General features: G+C 43.1%; 1 protein-coding gene across 1 annotated transcript; it reads left to right on the top strand.

Moving 5' to 3' along the window:
* LOC141110552 (phospholipase A2 inhibitor and Ly6/PLAUR domain-containing protein-like) lies at positions 1 to 23517 on the top strand. Its single transcript, XM_073601949.1, has 5 exons — positions 1 to 244; positions 5221 to 5337; positions 8658 to 8807; positions 13435 to 13578; positions 22010 to 23517. The coding sequence occupies exons 1-5, from the start codon at positions 193 to 195 to the stop codon at positions 22207 to 22209; spliced, it is 663 nt and encodes a 220-aa protein (XP_073458050.1). The 5' UTR covers positions 1 to 192; the 3' UTR covers positions 22210 to 23517.
* Positions 23518 to 25904: the final 2387 nt, after the last annotated feature.

The following is a 25904-nucleotide window of genomic DNA, read 5'->3' on the forward strand; positions in this document are numbered from 1 at the left end:
AATGTGACAGACAGTAACAGTTCATCTCTCTACACACCTTAAAAATCAGCTTTTTCTGCATTTACCTCATTCTTACACAATCACCAATAGTGCAGATCCACACCTGCAGGTTGTTCAGAAAACAACTCATCTACAGTACACCAAACTCACTGTCCTTCTGGAGATCATAAGCTGAACAGCCTGCCAGTCAGGATGAAACTCATTGTGGGTGTAATCATAGGGATCTCTGTTTTTATGGGTACAGGTGAGTGTTTTAATATAACAAAAATGTTTATTTCTTTGTTATTTCAATTTGGGATAGAATGGGGAAAGGTTAGAGTTCCGATAACAAGGTTTGAGTTCTTAGATCTGAGCTGCGTCCCCTTGAAGTTGTCAACCGGTGTAGCAGGAGGAGAACTTATGTTGACTGCAATGGATGGCACCATGCAAAACCAGAATAGAGAGATAGAGAGTCACCAGAGAGAGAGAGTCGCCAAATCACTGGAGTGATGGTAACTCTATCTTCTATCTCAGGTCTTGACTCTATCTTCTATCTCAGGTCTTGACTCTATCTTCTATCTCAGGTTCTGTCTGTGCCCTGACTGCAGAGATTTCCCCTCATGTAGTATCCAACAATGGGTGTGAGACAGAAAAGGGTGGGCGATCTCCTCAAAACGGAGATAGCATTTAAGACCCTAGAGAAGTTTTAAGCTTTCTCAATCCACAAACAAAGCAAAAAACCTTGGCTTTGAACTGGATTTTATGATTTAACTTCATGGTTTTACTTTAGTTGGATGGCTTGTTGGTTGGTTGGAAGGATAGTTGGTTGGAAGGATGGTTGGTTTGCTGGTGTCAGTTATTGTTTAATTTGCTTTGTCTTGCCTGGTGACTGGTTGTTGTTGGCTGATTCGTGTTTCGTAGGTTGATGTTTGGTTATTGGATGTTTGCTTGTTATTATTTTATTAATTGACCATATAATTAAACTTCGCTCAGTGTCTCCTCTCTGAATTTCTGTAAATGGTTAAATATATCCTACACATAGACCCTGTAACTGACCAACAACTGATCAGCAGGGAATAGTGTGACCGGGCCTCTTTTTTAGATGTGGTGTTTACAAGTTAAAAACATTTTTTTTTGCTAGAAAATTACTTAGAACCCCAAACATTATACATTTTTTTTTCCTAACACCCTTGAGAATAAAATGGCGATCATTGTAATACTTTCTGTCACACCGTATTTGCGCAGCGGTCTCACGAGCGCACTTTTTTTGGAAAAAATACACGTTTTTGAATTAAAAAATAAAACAACAGTAAAGTTAGCACAATTTTTTTATATTGTGAAAGATAATGTTACGCCGAGTAAATTGATAACCAACATGTCACGCTTCAAAATTGCGCCCACTCGTGGAATGGCGACAAACTTTTACCCTTAAAAATCTCCATAGGCAACGTTTAAACAATTCTTCGGGTTGCATGTTTTAAGTTACAGAGGAGGTCTAGGGCTAGAATTATTGATCTTGCTCTACCGATCCTGGCGATACCTCACATGTGTGGTTTTAACACTGTTTTCATACGCGGGTGCTACTCACGTATGCGTTCGCTTCTGCGCACGAGCGCGTCGGGACGGGGCGCGTTTAAAAAAAAATTTTTAAATTTATTTTACCTTTTATTTTTTATTTTTACACTGTTTTAAAAAAAAAAAAAATTGTCACTTTTATTCCTATTACAAGGAATGTAAACATCCCTTCTAATAGAAAAAAGCATGACAGGACCTCTTAAATATAAGATCTGGGGTCAAAAAGATCTCAGATCTTATATTTGGACTTAAATGCAATAAAAAAATAAATACATAAATAAATAATTGTCATTTTGAAAAAATGACAACAAAAAAATGTGCCTTTAAGACGTATGGGCGGAAGTGACGTTTTGATTCGCCCAGCAATTGTATGGAGACGGGTGGGGGCCATCTTACCCTCACTCGTCTCCATGCACAGCAAGTGAGAGGACGCGATCGCCTCCGCCGCTGCCGACAGCTCCGTTAAGCGGCGGAGGGCACCGGATCGTGGCGGGAGGGGGGGCCCTCTCCCGCCACCGATAAAAGTGATCTCGCGGCGAATTCGGTGCAGAAACCACTTTTATCTTGTAGCGGACCGCCCGCTGAAAACAAAGATAATAGGGTTATGGCAGCTAGTTGCTGCCATAACAACGATATCCTCGGTTCAAACAGCCGCCATATAACGACGGCAGGCGGTCCGTAAGTAGTTAAACCCCTTACCTGGCCTGGAACCAAGACTGTATGGACCACAATGATACCAGTTAGCCAGTATCAATGGCAGCGCCAAGCCTCAAAATGTTGTGATATAAGCCACAGGAAATCTTTGGTCGCATGGGTCAAGCAACATACATTCTTGTTTAATTTGGGTCTAATTCCTCCTGCTATGTTGCCATTAATTGCAAAAATGTTTCAACAGGGTGGTGTAAAGTTGGTCATACACTTACTATCATCTACTAGCAGAATTTTTTTGAACATTTTCATTTTTAGAACATTTGGTCAATGTTCTAATGATTTCAAAACAAATCCTTAGAAAGTAATTATAAAGGGACTTTACCTGTACCACATCAATACTATATCATTTTTATATTTAAAAAAATACCAAGTTTATTTCATCATATTAAAATCCATCAATAAGAACAACAATACCTAGCACATCAGAAGGATATTACAAATTTGTTGTGTATGGGTATCACCCATTGATTAACTCCTTCAAGCTGTAAAGAGAATAGATTATAGGGTCTTCTTAGGGTCTTCATATTTAACTAGGTTTATGGACCACTCCAGAGGACATGTCTCCACTGCTCTAGAGTCCAGTGGTGGCGCGCTTTACACCATTGCTTCTGAAGCTTTGCATTGAACTTGGTGATGGAAGGCTTGGATGCAGCTGCTCCCCTATGGAAACCCATTCCACAAAGCTCTCTATGCACTGTTGTTGTGCTAATCTGAAGGCCACATGAAGTTTGGAGGTCTGTAGCTATTGACTCTGCAGACAGTTGGTGACCTCTTCGCACTGTGCGCTTCAGCATAAGCTGACCCCTCTCTATCATTTTACGTGGCCTACCACTTAGTGGCTGAGTTGCTGTTGTTCCCAGTTGCTTCCACTACGTTATTATACCACTAATGCGGCGTACACACGATCGCACATTCCGACAACAAAATCCATGTTTTTTTTTCCGACTTGTCTTGCTTACACACGGTCACACAAATCTTGTCGGAAATTCCGATCGCCAGGAACGCGGTGACATACACACGTACAGTATGATGAGCCGAGAAAAATGAAGTTCAATAGCCAGTGCGGCTCTTCTTCTTGATTAAGAGCATGCAAGGAACTTTTTACATCAGAATTGTGTACACGCGATCAGAATTTACGACAACGGATTTTGTTGTCGGAAAATTTGAGATCCAGACCTTAAATTTTGTTTGTCGGAAATTCAGACGGAAAATGTCCGATGGAGCCTACACACGACCGGAATTTCCGACAACAAGCTCCCATCGAACATTTCCCATCGGAAAATCCAACCGCGTGTACGCGGCATAACAGTTGACTGTGGAATGTTTAGTAGCAAGGAAATTTCACGGATGGACTTATTTCACCTATCATGGTACCATGCTTGAATTCACTGAGCTCCTGAGAGCAGTGGCGTCTCCAGCTTTCATATTTGGGGGGGCACATGGGGGGACAGGGACAAAAGTAGGGGGGCAACTTTAAAATGCAATTATATATTATTATTATTATTTAGGGTGGCAGAAAACAAGAGATATATGTCGCCAGCATACCAAGAAAATATAAGGGTCCAAAGCAGTGGGAGATCTATCAGGGTTGCAAAGGTTGTCTTGCCACCGGGCCCTGGTGATCTGCCACTGTGGGGTTCCGCAGCCTCCTCTTGCTGTCCTGCCCCTGCTATTGACTGCGCTGGTCTGGCATCTCTTGGAATTTACAGGCTGGTTCTCCTGTCCTAAGGACAGGCAAAATCAGTCTGTTTTTTCAGTAACTGAGCGTCCTGGTGGAGTCCTTCCTGCAACTCGTTCTTCTCCCTGCCAATGAGGATGCCGGGGAAGGAGCAGATCGGGCGGTCGTGGTTGTGTGAGCGCTCGCATTATGCAGCGAGCAGAGGGAGGTGGGAGGAATCACCCGCAGGAGCTGACTGGGGACGCTCTCCCTCTTAGACATTGCCTTTTTGTAAAAAAAAAAAAAATAATGTTTTTTTAATTGGGGGGGGGGGCACATGGTGGGGCACAGCATAATGTTCAGGGCCCCCTCTGCCCCCCCTAGGGACGCCATTGCCTGAGAGCAACCCATTCTTTCACAAATGTTTATAGAAGCAGTCTGCGTGCCTTTATACACCTGTGGCCATGGAGGTGATTGGAACAACTGAATACAATTATTTGGAGGTGTGCCCCAACACTTTTGTCAATATAGTCTATCTATCTATCTATCTATCTATCTATCTATCTATCTATCTATCTATCTATCTATCTATCTATCTATCTATCTATCTATCTATCTGTCATTCTTTAGTCAGTCTAGCTGTCTTTTTCTTTGGAGCTGAAGACTCACTATGGTCAATCTCTGTACCTGACTGCATGATAACTTCTCTGCTAATTCACGTATTTTACTTATGTAATAAAAACTTGTCGGGCAGGTTTTTTTAGCCCCAGGGAAGCTTCTATGTATATTGCTAATCTGTCTACATTCCTTTCTCTGTAGAATCATGTGTATGCTTTTTGTACAGGCTTTTCTTTACAACAGTGAAACGTGCATACACTATATATATGTAGAGTATATAGAGTATATAGAGTATATAGAGTATATACATACATAAACTGGCATGGGGTCTTAGATATGAAAGTATCAGTAGTAATGATAGCATTTTTCCCTAGCCAGCGGCCAGATCTATGTATTTTTAGGATCACAGTGGGGAGGGGGGGGGGGGTTACTAAAAACTTGAGAGTGCAAAATCTGGTGCAGCTCTACATAGTAACCAATCAGCTTCCAAGATTTATTGTCAAAGCTTAATTGAACACACTGAAGTTAGAAGCTGATTGGCTATCATGCACAGCTGCACCAGATTCTGAGTGCTCCAGTTTTAGGAAGTCTCTCTCGTGTGCATGGGTTTATTTTCCCATTATTTATTTTTCTTCCATACTTGTACATCTTTACAGTTCTGTTTTTTTTTTCTTCTTTAGGTCAGGCACTGAAATGTATACAGTGTAGCAGTTACAGTGATACAAACTGCAATGGCGAAGTAACGGACTGCCCCTCCTCTTCAGATGCATGTGCCACCACCCTGATCCAGAACAGAGGTAATAACTCTTTCCTTTCCAGCAGTGGCTGCTTACTGTTCAGAATTGTACAGCTACCTCACACCAATAGCTACACAAAATTGCCAGCTACATAGTTTATGGATACAATCACAGCTGTGCATTTTGGGAAACAAATCCTGCTTACTGCATTTTTGAAGCAAGGTTCTATCAGAATTCATTTGCCATAGAGAAGCATGAGAATGCCAATAAAACATCATTAAAACCTAAAATGCAGCACACTGAACCTTCAGGCAGGAAACATGAAGATGTGTGGTTGTAATGAGAAGTATTTGTGTTTGATTAGACCAGCCTTTCTCAACCTTTTTGACATGAAGGAACCCTTGGAATACAGTGGCGGCTGGTGCCCCATCGGCCGGGGGGGCAGCAGGCAGACCTGACCACACCCCCCCATCACTAAAGCCCGCCACCCCCCCACTAACCCCCTCCTGTTGCGGCAAATGCAAAACTGTCCAATAATGACAATAACGACAAACAAGAGAATCCAGCAGCAGTAGATTACTTACCTTCGAGGTGTATGTGTCCTTCAGCTCTTTCTTCTCCTAGAATACAGGAATCCCACTGTCTCCCATGCTCCTTGACTGAGTCGGCAACACAAAAGCTGTGTGTAAGAGAAGAGGGATCTGCTTGCTGTGGCTCCCCCCTCCATCTCCTCCGTGTCCCGGCCATAGTTTCTCCTCCCGACCAATCGGGTCTACGTACTTCTGGCCAATGGAGTCTTAGGACTCAAACAGGAAGACATAAGCGAATATTAATTTGCTAATGTTCCACAACTGGGTGGGCTCGGGGAACAGAGCTCTGGGCCCTGAGCCCACCCTTTTTTGAAGACCAACTAAAGCCTCAGTCTCCAATCATTTGCTTTAAAAAAAAAAAAAATCAATTGAAATCCATGCGTCTGGCTCCCTGCATGGGGGGCCGGGTGCATGGATTACGGGGGCAGCCACCACTATTGTAAAAACTTTCCAGTCTCAATAAACCCCTGCTAATAATTACTACATCTACAACTCAGGATACATTAATGTGATCATAGGCATGCACAGAGGATGTGCCAGGTGTGCCCGGTCACACTCTAATCACTACATGCAGGGCCAATGATTCACCCTACTGCCTGGGCTTTCCTTGTGTTAGCACCCCACCCCGCAGTGCTGCTAACTTCCCTCCTGTCCTCTCCCCCCAGCCCCCCAGCTGCTGAGGGGGATGTTTCAGGATGGAAAGTGGGGAAGGGGGCCAGTAAATTTGTCATCTACCAGCCCCTTCCTTTTCTAAATGAACAGAATCGCTCACTGTGTTCATTCATAACAGCAGCATAGTAAACTGTGTTTACTATGCTGCAGTTGCGAATGAACAGGAAGCCGCTCAACGCAGAGCACTTCCTATTCATTCACTGTCCAGTACAGCTGAGGCTGCAGAGAAAGGCATGTGTGTTTGAGCTTTGGAGTGCACACCCTAATGCAATAGGCTGCGCACACCTATGAGTGTGAAGGTCATTGGGAAGAATTCTCTTAACATTTATGGTCATTGGGAAGAATTACCCTTTACAGATAGCTAAAAAGATCAATGGCATCAGTGGGACATTATCTGAGCGACAGAAATTACTCAAAGAACCCCTAGCAACCTCTGGAGGAACCCTAGGGTTCCACGGACTAGAAAGGTTGAAGTTTTCTCTAAAATAGATCCTTGTGGACAGCTGAAAGTGGATTTTTCCATTTTGTTCCCAGAATTACAGGTGGAATGATTAGAGTTTTTAAAAAACATGTTACTAAGTAACACATTTATGCTCCTACAGGTCCTAAAATAATGTAAGGTTCTCTCTGTTATTAGTAGATCTAAGAGACACATGGTTTGGTATGTTGATACAACTCTAGCGGGTCCATTGATAAAGCAGAGGTGACTTTGTTAGATACGTAGAGACCCATTTCTAATGCATATACACTCCAAGGCTATGAACACTGTGTTCCACCTTTTATGGCCCATTCAAAAAATACAGGCTGCAATGGGACCCCAGAAAAGTGTCTCTGCTTATAGCAGCAGAGACAGGAGGGGAACTGGTCATCCAACTTTGATAGCTCTTCCACCATTTTTTTCAAGAATTCATTTATTGTTGTTGTTTTTTAATAATCAATTGTGCTACTTGTTTCCCATAGTTGGTGATGAAGATATGTTGATATGTTTATTGGGGATCCAGTTATAATGCAGCGATAATGAGGCACATATATTGGGATTTTGAAATAATTTTAGAGTAGCAACCTTTTCAACACAGAGGAACCCTTAAAATAACTTTTTGGTCTCACGGAACCCCTGCTAAAAATGACTATATCTACAACTCATGATACATTAGTGTTAGTGGGTAGAATGTTCCTCACACTTGTGGTCATTGAAAAGAATAACCCGCTTACAGATAGCTAAAACGATCAATGGGGGCAGTGGGAACCTATCTGAGAGGCAGAAATTTCCTATTGCTCAAGGAACCCCTGGCAACTTCTAGAGAAACTCTAGGGTTCCATGGAGCCCTGGTTGAGAAGCCCTGCTTTAGAGGGGCTATTTATAAAGTATAGCAGGGCTCAAGAGCTAGCGAAGTCATATTCTTTAAAAAAAAATCACAATCGAACTGAAAAAAAGAACTGAAAAAAGTAACATGACCATCCTCTCCTTCAATTATAAAATGCCTTCCCCTGCATTACATAGAGAGAACTCACACTGCAGGCTTCACCTCTCATCTTGCATTTTATGAATGGGCTGGAAAATGTAGACTGCACTGTGATCTATAGCTAGTAGTGCTATTTATAATTCAAATAAACATTTAATGATTTAATTTTTAATTTTATTATTGAAAATTGCAATATTAATATTTCAATTGTAATATTTTAATATTGTATGCTTTAATTACATGGTTGCCTATCAGCTTGAATTCTGTTTGTCTCCGAAACCTGTTCTGCGAAACGCATCAAGAAAGACTATATCAGTGCTTGGTTTACAGCATATACTGCTGCTAAGATAAAACAGTGTGCTATATGGCATTATACATCAATGCGTATATTATTATTCTTGCCTAAATTTAATTTACATTCTGTTTTTTTTAATGTCCAATATGGAATGTGAATAATAAAGATGTACCCATTTTTTTATACATTATGGTTTGAAAAACAGTTCTTTTTTCTTGCCGTGACTCCCATAGGCACTCACTTTATGCATAGAAATTAAATGTTTCAGGGATTGAGCCTCGACTCTATTTGTGCAGCCACGCCACAATTGTATTAAATAATATTTTCTCATTTTTATGTATTTTTATTTTTCTTTTATAGGATTCCGTTGGACAAGTTATTTTCAAATCAAGTCCTGTGTGCCTATGTCAGAGTGTTTCAATAATGGAAGGGTGACAGGCCTATATGAACAATCCATGTTTAATACATCATGCTGCTTCAATAACAGCTGTAATGATTATATACCAGACCGTAAGTCATGTATTTTGATTTTATGTTACGTTCTCATATTCCAAAAATATTTAATTTAAAACTCCAGTTGTGTTATAGTATGTATATACAATATCTCACAAAAGTGAGGAAACTCCTCACATTTTTGTAAAAATGTTATTATAACACTGAAGAAATGACACTTTGCTACAATGTAAAGTAGTGAGTGTACAGCTTGTATAACAGTGTAAATTTGCTGTCCCCTCAAAATAACTCAACACACAGCCATTAATGTCTAAACCGCTGGCAATAAAAGTGAGTACACCCCTAAATGAAAATGTCCAAATTGGGCCCAATTAGCCATTTTCCCTCCCCGGTGTCATGTGACTCATTAGTGTTACAAAGTCTCAGGTGTGAATGGGGAGCAGGTGTGTTAAATTTGGTGTTATCGCTCTCACTATCTTATACTGGTCACTGGAAGTTCAACATGGCACCTCATGGCAAAGAACTCTCTGAGTATCTGAGAAAAAAAAATGTTTGCTCTACATAAAGATGGCCTAGGCTATAAGAAGATTGCCAAGACCTTGAAACTGAGCTGCAGCAGGGTGGCCAAGACCATACAGCGGTTAACAGAACAGGTTCCACTCAGAACAGGCCTCGCCATGGTCGACCAAAGAAGTTGAGTGCACGTGCTCAGCGTAATATCCAGAGGTTGTCTTTGGGAAATAGAAGTATGAGTGTATTATATAGTATAAATTGGTCTGCATGGCTGTCGTCCCAGAAGGAAACCAGATGTACAAGAAAGCTTGCAAACAGTTTGCTGAAGACAAGTTGACTAAGGACATGGATTACTGGAACCATGTCCTGTGGTCTGATGAGACCAAGATAAACTTATTTGGTTCAGATGGTGTCAAGCCTGTGTTGCGGCAACCAGGTGAGGAGTACAAAGACAAGTGTGTCGTGCAGTCAAGCATGGTGGTGGGAGTGTCATGGTCTGGGGCTGCATGAGTGCTGCCGACACTGGGGAGCTACAGTTCATTGAGGGAACCATGAATGCCAACATGTACTGTGACACCAGAGCATGATCCCCTCCCTTCGGAGACTGGGCCGCAGGGCAGTATTCAAACATGATAACGACCCCAAACACACCTCCAAGACGATCACTGCCTTGCTAAAAAACCTGAGGGTAAAGGTGATGGACTGGACAAGCATGTCTCCAGATCAAAACCCTATTGAGCATCTGTAGGGCATCCTCAAATGAAAGGTGGAGGAGCGCAAGGTCTCTAACATCCACCAGCTCTGTGATGTCGTCATGGAGGAGTGGAAGAGGACTCCAGTGGCAACCTGTGAAGCTCTGGTGAACTCCATGCCCAAGAGGGTTAAGGCAGTGCTGGAAAATAATGGTGGCCACACAAAATTTTGACACTTTGGGCCCAATTTGGACATTTTCACTTAGGGGTGTACTCACTTTTGTTGCCAACGGTTTAGACATTAATGGCTGTGTGTTGAGTTATTTTGAGGGGACAGCAAATTTACACTGTTATACAAGCTGTACACTCACTACTTTACATTGTAGCAAAGTGTCATTTCTTCAGTGTTGTCACATGAAAAGATATAATAAAATATTTACAAAAATGCGAGGGGTGTACTCACTTTTGTGAGATACTGTACCTAAAGAGAAAGCTTTTTTTTTTTTTTTTTTTTTCGCTCTGGATACCTTTATCATGTTGAGTTTTTTTTTGTCAATTGGGGATACTGCCTTTTTACTTCCTGCCCCAAAAACACAACAAAAAGTAAGAAAATCACTTGAAACAAGCGGGCTTTCCCCTCTTAGACAGCTGTAACATGAAAATGTAGGCAGGCTGTACTCCCCACTGTAAATGGCGCTCGAGTGAAGTGGAAACACAGAAGGGGAAGGAAGCCTTGGGGACTTCTGTTCTCTTATGACTAATTAATGGGAGAGGTTGGTAGGTAAGAGAATACCTGAGAAATGTTTGCTGCTTTGGTGATTCAGCTTTATCATTAGTCTTCCTGACCTTTGTCTCAGGTAGAAAGTAATGGAGATTTTTTAAAAAAATTTGAGTTGTCACTGGAACAGGAGGTGAGAGTAAATGTTTCAATGGATAAACTTGTTTGGTGACAACTGTGTAAATGTGGGTTTTCCCTCACTTTGGAGAAATCTCCACTTACTTCCTGTTATATCTCAGAGACAGGAAGTGAGGAGAAAACTCCCCAATGGGATACAAAGTTTTGGCTTTACATAACACTTTGAGAAAAAATGTATTGATTGAAGGTCATCTCTACAGATTAAAGATGTGGGAAAAGGTTTTTACCTACCTTTGTACTGCAGTTACTGAGACCAGGCCTTTTTTTTCTGAAAATAAGTGCAGGTACTCCTCACTTCCAAGTCGCCCTTGTCTCTGCCCCTACCCACCTCCCAGTACTTCCCCTTTAGAGAATACAGAGTCAAGTATCTCTTTGTGGTGCCATGTATATTGGTATGGAATGTGTTAATGATAGCAAGAAATGCAGTAAAAGAGATGTTCTGCAACAATAGACTCCCCCATCAACAAAGACCCCCCCCCCATCAACAAGAGAACCCCCCCATCAACAATAAACCCCCCATCATTAACCACTTCAGCCCCAGAAGATTTTACCCCCTTTCCTGACCAGAGCACTTTTTGTGATTCGCAATGTCGCTTTAACTGACAATTGTGCGACGTTGTACCCAAACAAAATTGATGTCCTTTTGTTCCCACAAATAGAGCTTTCTTTTGGTGGTATTTGATCACCTCTGCGGTTTTTATTATTTGTGCTATAAACAAAAAAAGAACGACAATTTTGAAAAAAAAGCAATATTGTTTACTATTTGCTATAATAAATATCCCCAAAAAATATATAAAAAAACAAATTTTTTCCTCAGTTTAGGCCGATATGTATTATTCTACATATTTTTGGTAAAAAAAATCGCAATAAGCATATATTGATTGGTTTGCGCAAAAGTTATAGCGTCTACAAAATAGGGGATAGTTTATGGCATCTTTATTATTATTTTTTTTTTTATTAGTAATGGCGGCGATCTGTGATTTTTATCGTGACTGCGACATTATGGAGGACACATCGGACACTTATGACACTATTTTGGGACCAATATCATTTACACAGCGATCAGTGCTATAAAAATGCACTGATTACTGTGTAAATTACACAAGGGGTTAAACACTAGGGGGCGAGCAAGGGGTTAAGTGTGTCCTAGGGAGTGATTCTAACTGTGGGGGGGATGGGCTTCCACTGACATGACAGCGATCACTGCTCCCGATGACAGGGAGCAGTGATCTCTGTCATGTCACTAGGCAGAACGGGGAAATTCCTTGTTTACAAAGGCATCTCCCCGTTCTTCCGCTCCGTGACACGATCGCGGGCACCCGGCGGACATCGAGTCCGCGGGACCAGCGGTCATGGAGCATGTGGCGGCGCGCGCCCCCACAATGACGCTTCTTAAAGGGGACGTACCCATACGCCCATTTGCCCAGCCGTGCCATTGTGCCGATGTATATTGTCGTACGCTGGTCGGCATGTGGTTAATATACACCCCCCCATCAGAAATAGGCCAACCCATCAGCAATAGGTCCCTGCAAACAAAATACCACCTCCCCCAACAACAATAGATCCCCCCTGCAATAATAGACCCCTGCCAGTAACAATAGATCTCCCAGCAGTCAGCATTAATAGGCCCTCCATTAGCCAACATCAATAGACCCTGTCCTCAACAGAATCACTCCAGCAACATTTGCCCCCCCATGGACAGAAGTTTTACCGCTCCAGGTGAAGGTACTCAAGCGATATGACCCCCATGGTGGATACTCGCCACCGCAATGTAGTGATATGAAGAAAGTTGGCAGCACACCATGCTGTAGAGATGCCAAATCTTTACTCCTTATGTCAATTGAGGATAACACAATAACAGAGTAGCCGGAGCTGTTAACGCGTTTCACACATATGCTAGTGCCTACTCATAACCATGAATAAACACTGGCATACGTGTGAAACGCGTTAACACATGGAATAAAGATTTGGTATCTTTACAGCGTGGTGTGCCACCAACTGTCTTCATATCACAACACCCCCCCCCACCAACAATAGATCCTCCACTAGCAACAATAGACCTTCCCTATAACAATAGACCTCCCCAGCAACAATAGATCACCCCAGCAACAATAGATCCCCCACCAACAGCAATAGACCACCCCAGAAAAAATTGTTCCCCCTCCCAATCGAAAATAGATTCCCAGCAGCCAGCAACAAAAGACTTTCTAGCATTTTCCACCACCCCTTACCATTACATTACCATTACATACAATCAGTGCCAAAGGTGTTCCCCCACGTTCTCGCTGCAAAAAAAGCCCTGACTGAGACTGTACTTACTGAAATCTTTCAAAATGCGAGGCTTTGGTTATAATATAATATAATTTTCGGGTTTTCGGATTTTCGTAAATTCGAAAATCCGAAAACCCGAAAATTTGAAAAACTGAAATTATAACTAACTAATAATAACTTAACTATTACTAACTATTACATTATAGGTATTGGTATTGGTATTCTTCCATTGTTGTAACAGTGATGAATATTTTTCAGAATTTCTTTGAAAAATATTTTTTTTTGTTATTAGTGCCTATACTAAACCTCACCTTAAATGGCCTACTTTGCCCTGCCTATGTTGCCAAAGACCTGGAACCTTGCAAATTTCTGAATGTATCTGCATGCACCGGAGATCAAACCCGCTGTGTTCGTTATTCATCGACTACCATACTAGGTAAGTAGGCTTTACTGATATCATAGGGCAGGGGTCTCCAAACGTTTTAAACAAAGGGCCATTTTACTGTTCCTTAGACTTTGGGTGTGTATGTGTGTGTGTGGGGGGGGGAGGGAGACTGTGGCCAGTGAAAATAAAAACTGTGTCAGTAGGAGTGAACAGTGCCCCGTTTTTGGTATTGGGGGGGGATAGTGCTTTATCTTTGGTTTCATCAGTAGAAGGAATAGAGCCCCAATGGCTGGATAAAGGCAAGCAAAGGGGCTGCAACATGTCCTGGGATGCAGTTTGGAGACCACTGTCATAAGGTGGCATAAATAAAGGGTTTATAAACCCCGTCTCATATTTGCTTCTTTTTTCCCTGTTAAATGTACCACTTAAAGTGGAACTAAACCTTCCTATCCTTAAAGCAAAGGAAGCTGCCATCTTAGCCTCTGCTTCATCTGCAGTTGCCACGGTGCTGCACATGTGATCAGTTATGATACCGGACATTTGATGGCTTAACAGTACCGTCTGAGCGCAAAAAAAATGCGCGCCTTGAATGTAACTGTTTTGGGAAACTGTTAAAGCGGGAGTCCAGCGAAAATTTTTTTTTTTTAGATGTCAGCAGCTGCAAATACTGCAGCTGCTGACTTTTGAAATAAGGACACTCACCTGTCCCGGGATCCAGCGATGTCGGCACCCGAGACCGAACCGTCCCTCGGTCCTCGGGTGCTGCTGCCGCCATTCTCAGTGAGGGAATCAGGAAGTGAAGCGTTGCGGCTTCACTTCCCGATTCCCTACTGCACATGCGCGAGTCACGCAGAGCTTTCTCAATGGTCCCCGCTATCTCCTGGGACCAGGGCCGGACTGGGAATGAAAACCAGCCCTGGAAAAAATGTCATACCAGCCCCATAGCATTATTATACCAGCCCAACAGCATAGCGTCATTATTTTCTTGTTCATAAAATGGAAAACCATGCATTTTAAAGCGTGCATTATATATAGATAAGACACATATAAAAGCACATAGGGCTCTGTGATTGGCCCTCCTGATCACATGACGGCTGTGTGGAATCACAGCCATCATGTGATGTAAATAGAGAGCCGTTTTCTAGGCAATTGGCTCTCCTCTCCTCACACGGAAGTTGTCGGAGAGGAGAGCGGATCTCTGCAGCCGGCCAGTGATCAGTGAGAATGAGCTGTTTTTTACAGCTTTTTACACATTGATCACCAGCCTACTGTCCCCACACATGTCCCAAAACAATGTAAACACACAAAGTCCCCAAAACACTGTCCCCACACACATGTCCCCACACAGTAAAAAAACCTGTCCCCCACATATGTAACAATAAAATCATATGTCCCAATGATCATCTGCGTACATATGTCCGTGATCACACAAACCAATTATTATACACTTAACATGATTTTTTTACCAAAGACATGTAGCAGAATACATTTTGGCTTACATTTATGACAAAATTAGATTTTATTGGATTTCTTTTAAAATAGAAAGAAGAAAATATTGTTTTTTTTTCCAAATTTCTGCTCTTTTTTTCCGCTTATATCGCAAAAAATAAAAAACTGAGTCGTGAATAAATACCACCAAAAGAAAGCTCTATTTGTGTGAACAGCGTTGCATGACCGCGCAATTGTCATTGAAAGTGTGACAGCGCTGAAAGCTGAAAATTGGCCTGGGAAGGAAGGGGGTGAAAGTGCCCGGTAATGCACACAAAAAATAAAACAAATTGCCTGCACACCACTCTGTCCCTTAATGCCCACCTCCTTTTTATAGGGCACACAGTGTATAGGAATGTATAATGTAAAACATGGTGGGATTTCCCCACCCAGGGGAAATACAACTGGGCAGTGGCGGTGCGTCCATTGCACCCGTCAATCTTCAATAGACAGATTCATGCATTGCATGAATCTATCTATTGTCGCTGCTGCCGCCCCCTATTCAGGTGTCCGGCACCCTTGTTGGGCATCGGCATGTGAATTACAGTGGCAGGGGTGTTTTTAGAAGTGCCTGATTAGAGCCGTCAGCTCTAATAGGCTTCCAAATTGGTAAACAGCGGGCACACTGCTGTGCGTTCGCTGCTTACACAGTGCTGTGTTAGGAAATCAAATAAATCGCTTCCCTAACACTGACCCGCCTCTCAGCCAATCAGGTGCACTGGGTCTGGTTACCTGTCACCTGATTGGCTGAAGCGACAGGCGCTGTGATTGGATGCCTATCGGAGGGAGCGTGGAGCAACGCGCTGACCTGAGACAGGTAAGTGCCGGTTGGGGGGGACACTGGCAGGATTTAATGGGCAAACTGGTGGCAATTGATGGGGCAAACTGGCGGCAATTGATGGTTACAGTGGCTGCGCTTGATGGGCACAGTGGCTGCGTTTGATGGGCACAGTGGCGGCAATTTATGGGTACAGTGGCTGCGTTTGATGGTACAGTGGCTGCATTTGATGGTACAGTGGCTGCGTTTGATGGTACAGTGGCTGTGTTTAATGGGCACAGTGGTGGCAATTTATGGGTGCAGTGGCTGCGTTTGATGGTACAGTGGCTGCATTTAATGGTACAGTGGCTGTGTTTAATGGGCACAGTGGTGGCAATTTATGGGTACACTGGCAGCGTTTGGGCACAGTGACTGTGTTTAATGGGCACAGTGGTGGCAATTGATGGGTACAGTGGCTGCGTTTGATGGTACAGTGGCAGCGTTTAATGGTACAGTGGCTGTGTTTAATGGGCACAGTGGTGGCAATTTATGGGTACAGTGGCTGCGTTTGCCCATCAAACGCAGCCACTGTACCATCAAACGCAGTCACTGTACCCATAAATTGCCACCACTGTGCCCATTAAACACAGCCACTGTACCATCAAACGCTGCCACTGTACCCATCAATTGCAGCTACTGTACCCATCAATTGCAGCCACTGTACCCATCAATTGCAGCCACTGTGCCCATCAAACGCCGCCACTGTACCCATAAATTGCCACCACTGTGCCCATTAAACGCTGCCACTGTACCATCAAACGCAGCCACTGTACCATCAAACGCAGCCACTGTACCCATCAATTGCAGCCACTGTGCCCATCAAACGCTGTCACTGTACCATCAAACGCAGCCACTGTACCATCAAACGCAGCCACTGTACCCATAAATTGCCACCACTGTGCCCATTAAACGCTGCCACTGTACCATCAAACGCAGCCACTGTACCATCAAACGCAGCCACTGTACCCATCAATTGCAGCCACTGTGCCCATTAAACGCTGCCACTGTACCATTAAACGCAGCCACTGTACCATCAAACGCAGCCACTGTACCCATAAATTGCCACCACTGTGCCCATTAAACACAGCCACTGTGCCCATCAAACGCAGCCACTGTACCATCAAACGCAGCCACTGTACCATCAAACGCAGCCACTGTACCCATACATTGCCACCACTGTGCCCATCAAACGCAGCCACTGTACCATCAAACGCTGCCACTGTACCATCAAACGCAGCCACTGTACCCATAAATTGCCACCACTGTGCCCATTAAACGCTGCCACTGTACCATCAAACGCAGCCACTGTACCATCAAATGCAGCCACTGTACCCATCAATTGCAGCCACTGTGCCCATTAAACGCTGCCACTGTACCATCAAACGCAGCCACTGTACCATCAAACGCAGCCACTGTACCCATAAATTGCCACCACTGTGCCCATTAAACACAGCCACTGTGCCCATCAAACGCAGCCACTGTACCATCAAACGCAGCCACTGTACCCATAAATTGCCACCACTGTGCCCATTAAACACAGCCACTGTGCCCATCAAACGCAGCCACTGTACCATCAAACGCAGCCACTGTACCCATAAATTGCCACCACTGTGCCCATTAAACGCTGCCACTGTACCATCAAACGCAGCCACTGTACCCATCAATTGCAGCCACTGTGCCCATCAAACGCATCCACTGTACCATCAAACGCAGCGACTGCACCCATAAATTGCCACCACTGTGCCCATTAAACGCTGCCACTGTACCATCAAGCGCAGCCACTGTACCCATCAATTGCAGCCACTGTGCCATCAAACACAGCCACTGTACCCATAAATTGCCACCACTGTGCCCATTAAACGCTGCCACTGTACCATCAAACGCAGCCACTGTACCCATCAATTGCAGCCACTGTACCCATCAATTGCAGCCACTGTGCCCATCAAACGCAGCCACTGTACCATCACAGTGGCTGCAATTGATGGGTACAGTGGCTGCGTTTGATGGTACAGTGGCGGCAATTGATGGTACAGTGGCTGCAATTGATGGGTACAGTGGCTGCGTTTGATGGGCAGGGCACAGTGTTGGCAATCTATGGGCACAGTGGCAGTGTTTGATGAGAGAGAGAGAGAGAGAGACAGAGAGAGAGACAGAGAGAGACAGAGAGAGAGAGAGAGAGAGAGAGAGACAGAGAGAGAGACAGAGAGAGAGAGAGAGAGAGAGAGAGAGAAAGAAAGGGAGAGAGAGAGAGAGATTTTTTAATACCTTGTGCTGTAGCACCGCGCGGGACGAGGCAAAATGGAGCAGCACGGCGTTCTCCTGCTCCTCCCCACAGGCACACAGACAGAGCGAGGCATGTTGAGTGTGGTGGGCGGAGCGCCGGCGCCCGAACGAAGGAGACAGTGAGTGACACAGGCAGGGCCGCCGCTGATCTTTAGGTCAGGACACAGGCAGTGAGCGGCCCCCCCGGAGACACACACAGACAGTGAGTGACACACAGCCATGGCATAGTGCAGCAGCGGCGGCCGCCGCTGCTGCTCTTTAGATTGCTGATGCTGACACAGGCACTGTGAGCGGCCCCAGCGGTACTGTGTGCAGCCAGCCTACCGGGATATTTCCCGGTATCCCGGTAGGCCAGTCCGGCCCTGCCTGGGACCTGTGTCTTTCCCAGGAGACAGCAGGGGAGTGCGGGAGGGGACGTGACTCCCGCAGGAGTCTATTCCCGGAAGTGGGTGCAGATACCTGTATTATACAGGTATCTGCACCCCTCTCCCCCCTGAAAGGTGCCAACTGTGACACCGGAGGGGGGAAGGAATCCGATGAGCGGAAGTTCCACTTTTGGGTGGAACTCCGCTTTAAATCGATGGATTTCTTTCTGCTTTAACCCTTTTGTTGCCAGGTCCATACGTTGTATGGACCTGACAATGGGGGATTTCACACCCATCTGGAGCTACCAGGATTGTGTGTAAATCTGACAAGTTAGATTGAAATAGTCCAGCACCTCTGGCGGCACCAGATTGCTTTCACATAGACACGGGCAATTTGTTTAGTTCCAAATTTGTTTTTTTTAACAAATTCATTAATTTGGAAATATCCAAATTAACGAAAACTCGTTTAACACATTTTTTAGAATATTCATACATTTAAATATTCTAAAATTCGTAAATTCGAAAATCCGAAAATCTGAAATTATAACTAACAAATAATAACTTAACTATCACTAACTATTAAATTATAGGTATTGGAATTTCCTTTCAAATTTGGCTGTTAGTGAACATAACGAATACCAATGTTACTGAAGTTACGAATTATCCGAAATAACGAATGCCGTATCTAAACGAATGGAACGTAAATTAATTAATAATAATAAGTAACAATAATAATAATAAAACCATTTTATTATTATTCTTATTCTTCTTATTATTATTTATTATTAATTTGTTCTGTTCCATTTTTTTAGATGCGGAATTCGTTATTTTGGATAATTCATAAATTCGTATTCGTTACGTTCACTAACAGCCACTAAAAGCCAAATTTGAAAGGAAATTCCAGTACCTATAATTTAATAGTAAGGTATTGTTAGTTAGTTAGTTATTCTTTAGAATTTTCAGATTTTCTTTCTTATTTTTGGATTTTCGGATTTTCGTATTTATGAATATTCGAATTTACGAATTTACGAATTTTCGAATTTACGAATTGTGATCATAACGAATGGCCCGAAAAAACCCCCCAAAAAAACTAATGAAACGATAACGAAAATGAACAAATTTTTTTACAGTGCACATTAGACATGTGCACAGCCAAAAAATGTGTTCATTTTCGTTTTCGTTTCATTCGTTTTTTTTTTTTTTTCGTTTTTCAGGTCATTCGTTATGATCGCAATTCGTAAATTCGTACATTCGTAAATTCGTACATTCAAAAATTTGTTCATTCGTACATTCGTAAATTCGTACATTCTTACATTCGTACATTCGTAAATTCGTACATTCTTACATTCGTACATTCGTACATTCGTAAATTCGTACATTCGTTCATTCGTACATTCGTGAATTCGTACATTCTTACATTCGTACATTCGTAAAATCGTACATTTGTAAATTAGAAAATTCGGAAATTTGTAAATTCGAAATTTGAAAATCCAAAAACCCGAAAATTCGAAAATCTGAAATAGTAACTAACTATTAAATTATAGGTATTGTAATTTTCTTTCAAATTTGACTGTCAGTGAACGCAACAAATACGAATTTATTTGAAGTTACGAATTATCAATATCCCCGCAATATACAGGGATATGTAATGTAATACTGACACATAATCACACACATAGGTTGGACTTGATGGACTTGTGTCTTTTTTCAACCTCACCTACTATGTAACTATGTAACTATGTATCCAAAACGAATGCTGCATCTAAACAAATGGAATGGAACAAATTAATAAGAAATAATAATAATAAAACGTTATTATTATTATTATTGTTATTTAATATTATTAATTCAATACGTTCCATACATTTGGATACGGCATTCGTTATTTCGCATCATTAATAACTTCGGATAAATTTGTATTTGTTACGTTCACTAACAGCCAAATTTGAAAGGAAATTATAATACCTATAATTTAATAGTTACTAGTAATAGTTAAGTTATTATTAGTCAATTATTATTTCAGCTTTCCGAATTTCCGAATTTACAAATTTGCGAATTCACTAATTTACTAATGTACGAATGTACGAATTTACGAATGTATGAATTTAGAAATGTACAAATTTTTCAAATTTACGAATATTGGGAAAAATTTGTTAAATGGGTTTTCGTTAATTTGGATATTTCCGAATTAACGAATTTGTCGAAATTCGTTAAAAAATGAATTCGGAATGAAACAAATTGCACATGCCTAGTGCACATGTCTACTTTCACACACCCCAGGTAATAATGACCCCCCCCCCCCACATGTATCCTGGGCTCTGCTTGCTCATCTGTGGGCCCGGGACTGTGCCGTCAGGTGGGGGGAGGGAGTTAAGCAGACACACGCCTGCTCTCCTCCCCTCCTTGTTGCTGACCCAGAAGCAATGGGTTTGATGTCACTTCCAGGTCACCCTGTCAGATTCCCCAGCCATCATGGCCGAGAGTAAAAATGTAATACAATGCAATTTGCATTGCATTACATTCAGTGGGGCACAGGGGGAGACATCCAGGGTCCTTTAGACAAGAGGAGCCTTGTATGCATGGGGGGGACCCCAAGCCATTTTTTTTTATACTCAGCTGTCAGCTGGGAACCCCACTGACAGCTGATGACTCATCGGTTGTTAAGAATCATTTTGTTTACTGGTTGTTAAGTACACAGGCAACCGCCCGCTCCTTAACAACACCTATTTATTAATGTTAAAAAATACGCTGACTAGTGCCATGCATTAAATTACCGCATGTTTTCACTATTAAAATACCACAAGACTTCATAAAATAACTCTTATGCCCCGTACACACGGTCGGACTTTGTTCGGACATTCCGACAACAAAATCCTAGGATTTTTTCCGACGGATGTTGGCTCAAACTTGTCTTGCATACACACGGTCACACAAAGTTGTCGGAAAATCCGATCGTTCTGAACGCGGTGACGTAAAACACGTACGTCGGGACTATAAACGGGGCAGTGGCCAATAGCTTTCATCTCTTTATTTATTCTGAGCATGCATGGCACTTTGTGCGTCGGATTTGTGTACACACGATCGGAATTTCCGACAACGGATTTTGTTGTCGGAAAATTTTATCTCCTGCTCTCCAACTTTGTGTGTCGGAAAATCCGATGGAAAATGTCCGATGGTGCCCACACACGGTCGGAATTTCCGACAACACGCTCCGATCGGACATTTTCCATCGGAAAATTTGACCGTGTGTACGGGGCAATACGGTATTTTAGAAGCGTTTTTTTTTTTTTTCTTTTTTTTTAAAGTGAAGCATACCACTTTGAGAATAGAACCCTGTATTTTTTTTTGTTATTATTTTTTGAGTATATCCATACAAATTGTCTGATATATAAACTACTATACAAACTATGAATCATTATTTCTATGATTCTTAAATGGATACATTTTAGGGACTGATTTACATGCAAATATTCAGCAGAATCAAAAAGCGTTGAATCATCGCTTTATTTTTACTTATTTTTTTTTTCAGGTTCTTCAAAAAACAGTCTCTTTCTTGGTGGTTGTGCCACGGAGAGCGTATGTGTTACAGACCAGAGTTCTGTATCAGCAGATGGCATCAGTTTGCAAATAAAGAGGACCTGTTACAATAGTGCCAGCAGACTTGCCTACGGCATGCCAGTCATACTTCTATTACTAAGAGCAATAATTGGTTCATGCCTCTCATCTTGATGGAGATCTTCAAGACTTTGTATGTTCCTGCCTGCTGAATTTCATTGATGGACAGTTTTTGGTTACTGAATAACTCCAATGGTTCAATGGTAGGAGATGAACAGTTGACAAAGGTGATGTTTACTAATTTTGGAAGTCGAAAGAGGGGACGTTTTTCCCTGCTGTTTTTATATTAAAACACATCAGAATGAGGTCTCCAAATAAGACCTTGGAAAACCAGAGGACATGGCCTGAAACTGGAACACTGAACTTAGTGCTGTAAAATTGTGGGCTTTTGGAACATGGGTCTGCTGAAAAATATTAAAGCAGTAGATGGAGTTATGGAGTTTGATCCAGTGAAATAATGATTTACATATTGATTTAAGAAGAAGTGTTTAGATTTTCCTACACTGCTCTGAACTGTGGATATATCCTCAATAATGTCATTGCAATCCGGATGTGAATTTGCAAAACACCAGTAATGGAATTGTTTCATTTAACACAGCCTTTCTCAACCTTCCTCAACAAGGAGGACCTCTTGAAATAACTTTCCAGGTTTAGGGAACTCTTGCTAGCAATTTATATATCAAGTGTATTATTATGGTCATTTAGAAAAATGCTCCTCACATTTGTGGCCATTGGGAAGGTCCCGACGGTACAGCTTAAAAAGATCATTGTTGATACTGGTTAGGCATCTGAAAGGTAGACGTTGCTCATTGCTCAAGGAACCCCTAGCAATCTCTGGAGGAACCCTGGTTGAGAAAGGCTGATCTAAAACTCAACAATGATGCCTATGGTCATACTATCTACTGAATATACAATTGCAGAAAAAAAAAAAAGTGACGTTCCATCCACCAACAGTTTTATTCTCCACTTTCCTATCTTCAAACCCTTTAAGAAGGGTTTAAAGACCCCTGAAGCATGTTGGCCTTTGACTCTATGTCAGGGATCTTCAAACTACGGCCCTCCAGCTGTTGCGGAACTACACGTCCCATGAGGCATTGTAAAACTCTGACATTCACAGACATGACTAGGCATGATGGAAATTGTAGTTCATGAACAACTGGAGGGCCGTAGTTTGAAGACCCCTGCTCTATGTGTTGGAAAAAAATTTGAAAAGTACAAATATATGATTCATCATTTTCCTTTGGTACCCCCTCTTTCCTTGAGCTGACTAATATTGTCATCTACACCAGTCCTTGTAGATTTTTGTGTTCTCAAACTGCTTTTATAGCTTTGTTTGTTTCACCTGTGCCCTTTGTCATGCAAATCAACGTTATTTATTTTATTACTAATTTCATGTTATTAAAAAATAAACACTCACTTTAACTTGTCTGTTCATTTATTTCAAGTATACAGCAAATTTCCGATTTTCTAAATGACCTATTAATCAACTCACCTTTGTCCCAATTCACTCACATTTGATATAAAAAAACTCTCACTTTCACATTTGATATAAAAAAAAATGCTCACTTTCATATTCCTGATATGTCTCTGTTGTGCTATGTACTCCTATCCTCTTTGTATTTATTCTTTTGTGTGAATTCCCTGGTGTTCCTGTCAGTCCCTCTGCTTTCCTATTTCAAACTGACTACACTAGACATGAGAGCACATGCATCCCAATGTGGTCAGTATTCTGGCTGTGCTGGGAGAACAGCCTGCTTGTCCTCCAATGGTCAGACTTGTGTTGACACGCTCCCCTGCACAGCCAATAACTGAAAGGATCAGTGTGCTGCTGCTTGTCCACCCCTAGCTCTATAAGCCCCTAATGCAACTGAGAACAGAGATATGATCACTTATTAAAAAAAATATATATTGTTTTTAATGTTTTTTATGTATCTGTTTTAAACTGAATGGATTGCTTGACAAGGTATTTGTCCACATATAATTTAATTGGAGATTCGAACATATAAATTCATACAGACTGTAGAGCACTTTGAAAGCCACTTGTCAAACTCAGCATGTAGCATTAAAATGCAATGCAAAGCATCATGGCTGCGGCAATGTGTACCCACCCAAGCAGTACCCATGTGTGCTTGTCTGTGGGTGGTCAAGAGGTGGTAAAAAAAAGTTGATCAACTACCTGTTTTTGCCATTCGTGTGAAAGCAGCCTTACTGTAATGCCAGACCCAAACGTAGAACATACTTACCTTTACTTTGTACTTCTGGGTATGCGGGAACATGTGACTCTCTCCTTTTCACACCAATTGACAGTGCTGGTATTGCCCACTCAAGCAGCCAATGCTCCTACATAGGGCTGGTAGAGAGCCCTGCATGGGCAGATTAACATTAACGTTTGCTCTCATCTTCTACTGGTGGCTCTAGGCCCACTGTACCCTCAGGGCCGGCCCTACCATGGGTCCTAGTGGGTCCATGGGACCCAGGCGGCAGGTTGAGAAGGGGCAGCTGCCACCACCTTTATATGTCCCGACTCCCGCCGCCACTGGCCACCAAAAATGCACCGTGTGTGTGCAGTAGTGTCGCTGGACACCATCCCGAGCTTGGCGGAGGGTCCTGGAGGCAGGGCTCTTCGGCCGGAACGTGCCAGTGTTCTGCTGAGAAAGTTCCCCTCGGCGGATAAGGACCCCCCTCTACTGCGCAGGCGCAGCACTTGCGCAGTAGGAGCCGGCGGAAATAGCCGAAGCCGAATAGAATAGAAATCAGCTGTACACAGCGCCTGTAAAAGGGCCCCTCGTCACGCTTCGGGCACGGCCTCGCTTCGCTCAGCACTTTTTTATTCTCCCTCTGGGTCCACTTGGATGGGGCTTGAACCGGGACCCAGGGTGCAGGTGCTGTGTTACAGCTGATTGAAGTTTTTCAGCTTCGGCTATTTTCGGCGGCTCCTAGTCGTTCGTACTGCGCAAGCGCTGTGCCTGCACAGTACAGGGGGGTCCTTATCCGCCGGGGAAACTTTTTTGGCAAGACACCAGCACCACACTAGCCCTGCGTGAGACTCCCTCACTCTTACTGCTGCTGCGGCTGCCTCCTGACCTGTCACAAGCGCGCTGCATGGAGAGTGACAGTCTGAGTAAGCAACTCTCTGGGCGGCTACACACTGAATTCTGGGGGGGGATTTATCCTGAGGGGGGTCTGTACTGATTGGGGGGATTAACTTGAGGATCCTGAGGGGGAGTCTATACTGATGGAGGGGGGGGGATTTATCCTGAGGGGAGTCTGTACTGATTGAGGGGTTATCCTGAGGGGGGTCTGTACTGATGGAGGGGGGATTTATCCTGAGGGGGTCTGTACTGATTGGGAGTGTTATCCTGAGGGGGGTCTGTACTGATGGAGGGGGGATTTTCCTGAGGGGGGTCTGTACTGATGGAGGGGGGATTTTCCTGAGGGGGTCTGTACTGATGGAGGGGAGATTTATCCTGAGGGGGGTCTGTACTGATGGAGGGGGGATTTATCCTGAGGGGGTCTGTACTGATTGGGAGTGTTATCCTGAGGGGGGTCTGTACTGATGGAGGGGGGATTTTCCTGAGGGGGGTCTGTACTGATTGGGGGGGGTTGTCCTGAGGGGGGTCTGTACTGATGGAGGGGGGAGATTTATCCTGAGGGGGGTCTGTACTGATGGAGGGGGGAGATTTATCCTGAGGGGGGTCTGTACTGATGGAGGGGGGCGGTTTGTCCTGAGGGGGGTCTGTACTGATGGAGGGGGAGATTTATCCTGAGGGGGGTCTGTATTGATGGAGGAAGGGGTGGTTTGTTCTGAG

Source organism: Aquarana catesbeiana, linkage group LG10 (assembly GCF_042186555.1).
Source record: "Aquarana catesbeiana isolate 2022-GZ linkage group LG10, ASM4218655v1, whole genome shotgun sequence".
NCBI classification, from domain to species: domain Eukaryota; kingdom Metazoa; phylum Chordata; class Amphibia; order Anura; family Ranidae; genus Aquarana; species Aquarana catesbeiana.

Bases quoted from the DNA above. Each gene is read 5' to 3' on its own strand.
- LOC141110552 (XM_073601949.1), top strand. From the start codon at position 193: ATGAAACTCATTGTGGGTGTAATCATAGGGATCTCTGTTTTTATGGGT. The intron at 245-5,220 runs GTGAGTGTTTTA...TTTCTTCTTTAG, and splicing joins CTCTGTTTTTATGGGTACAG to GTCAGGCACTGAAATGTATA. The intron at 5,338-8,657 runs GTAATAACTCTT...TTTCTTTTATAG, and splicing joins CACCCTGATCCAGAACAGAG to GATTCCGTTGGACAAGTTAT.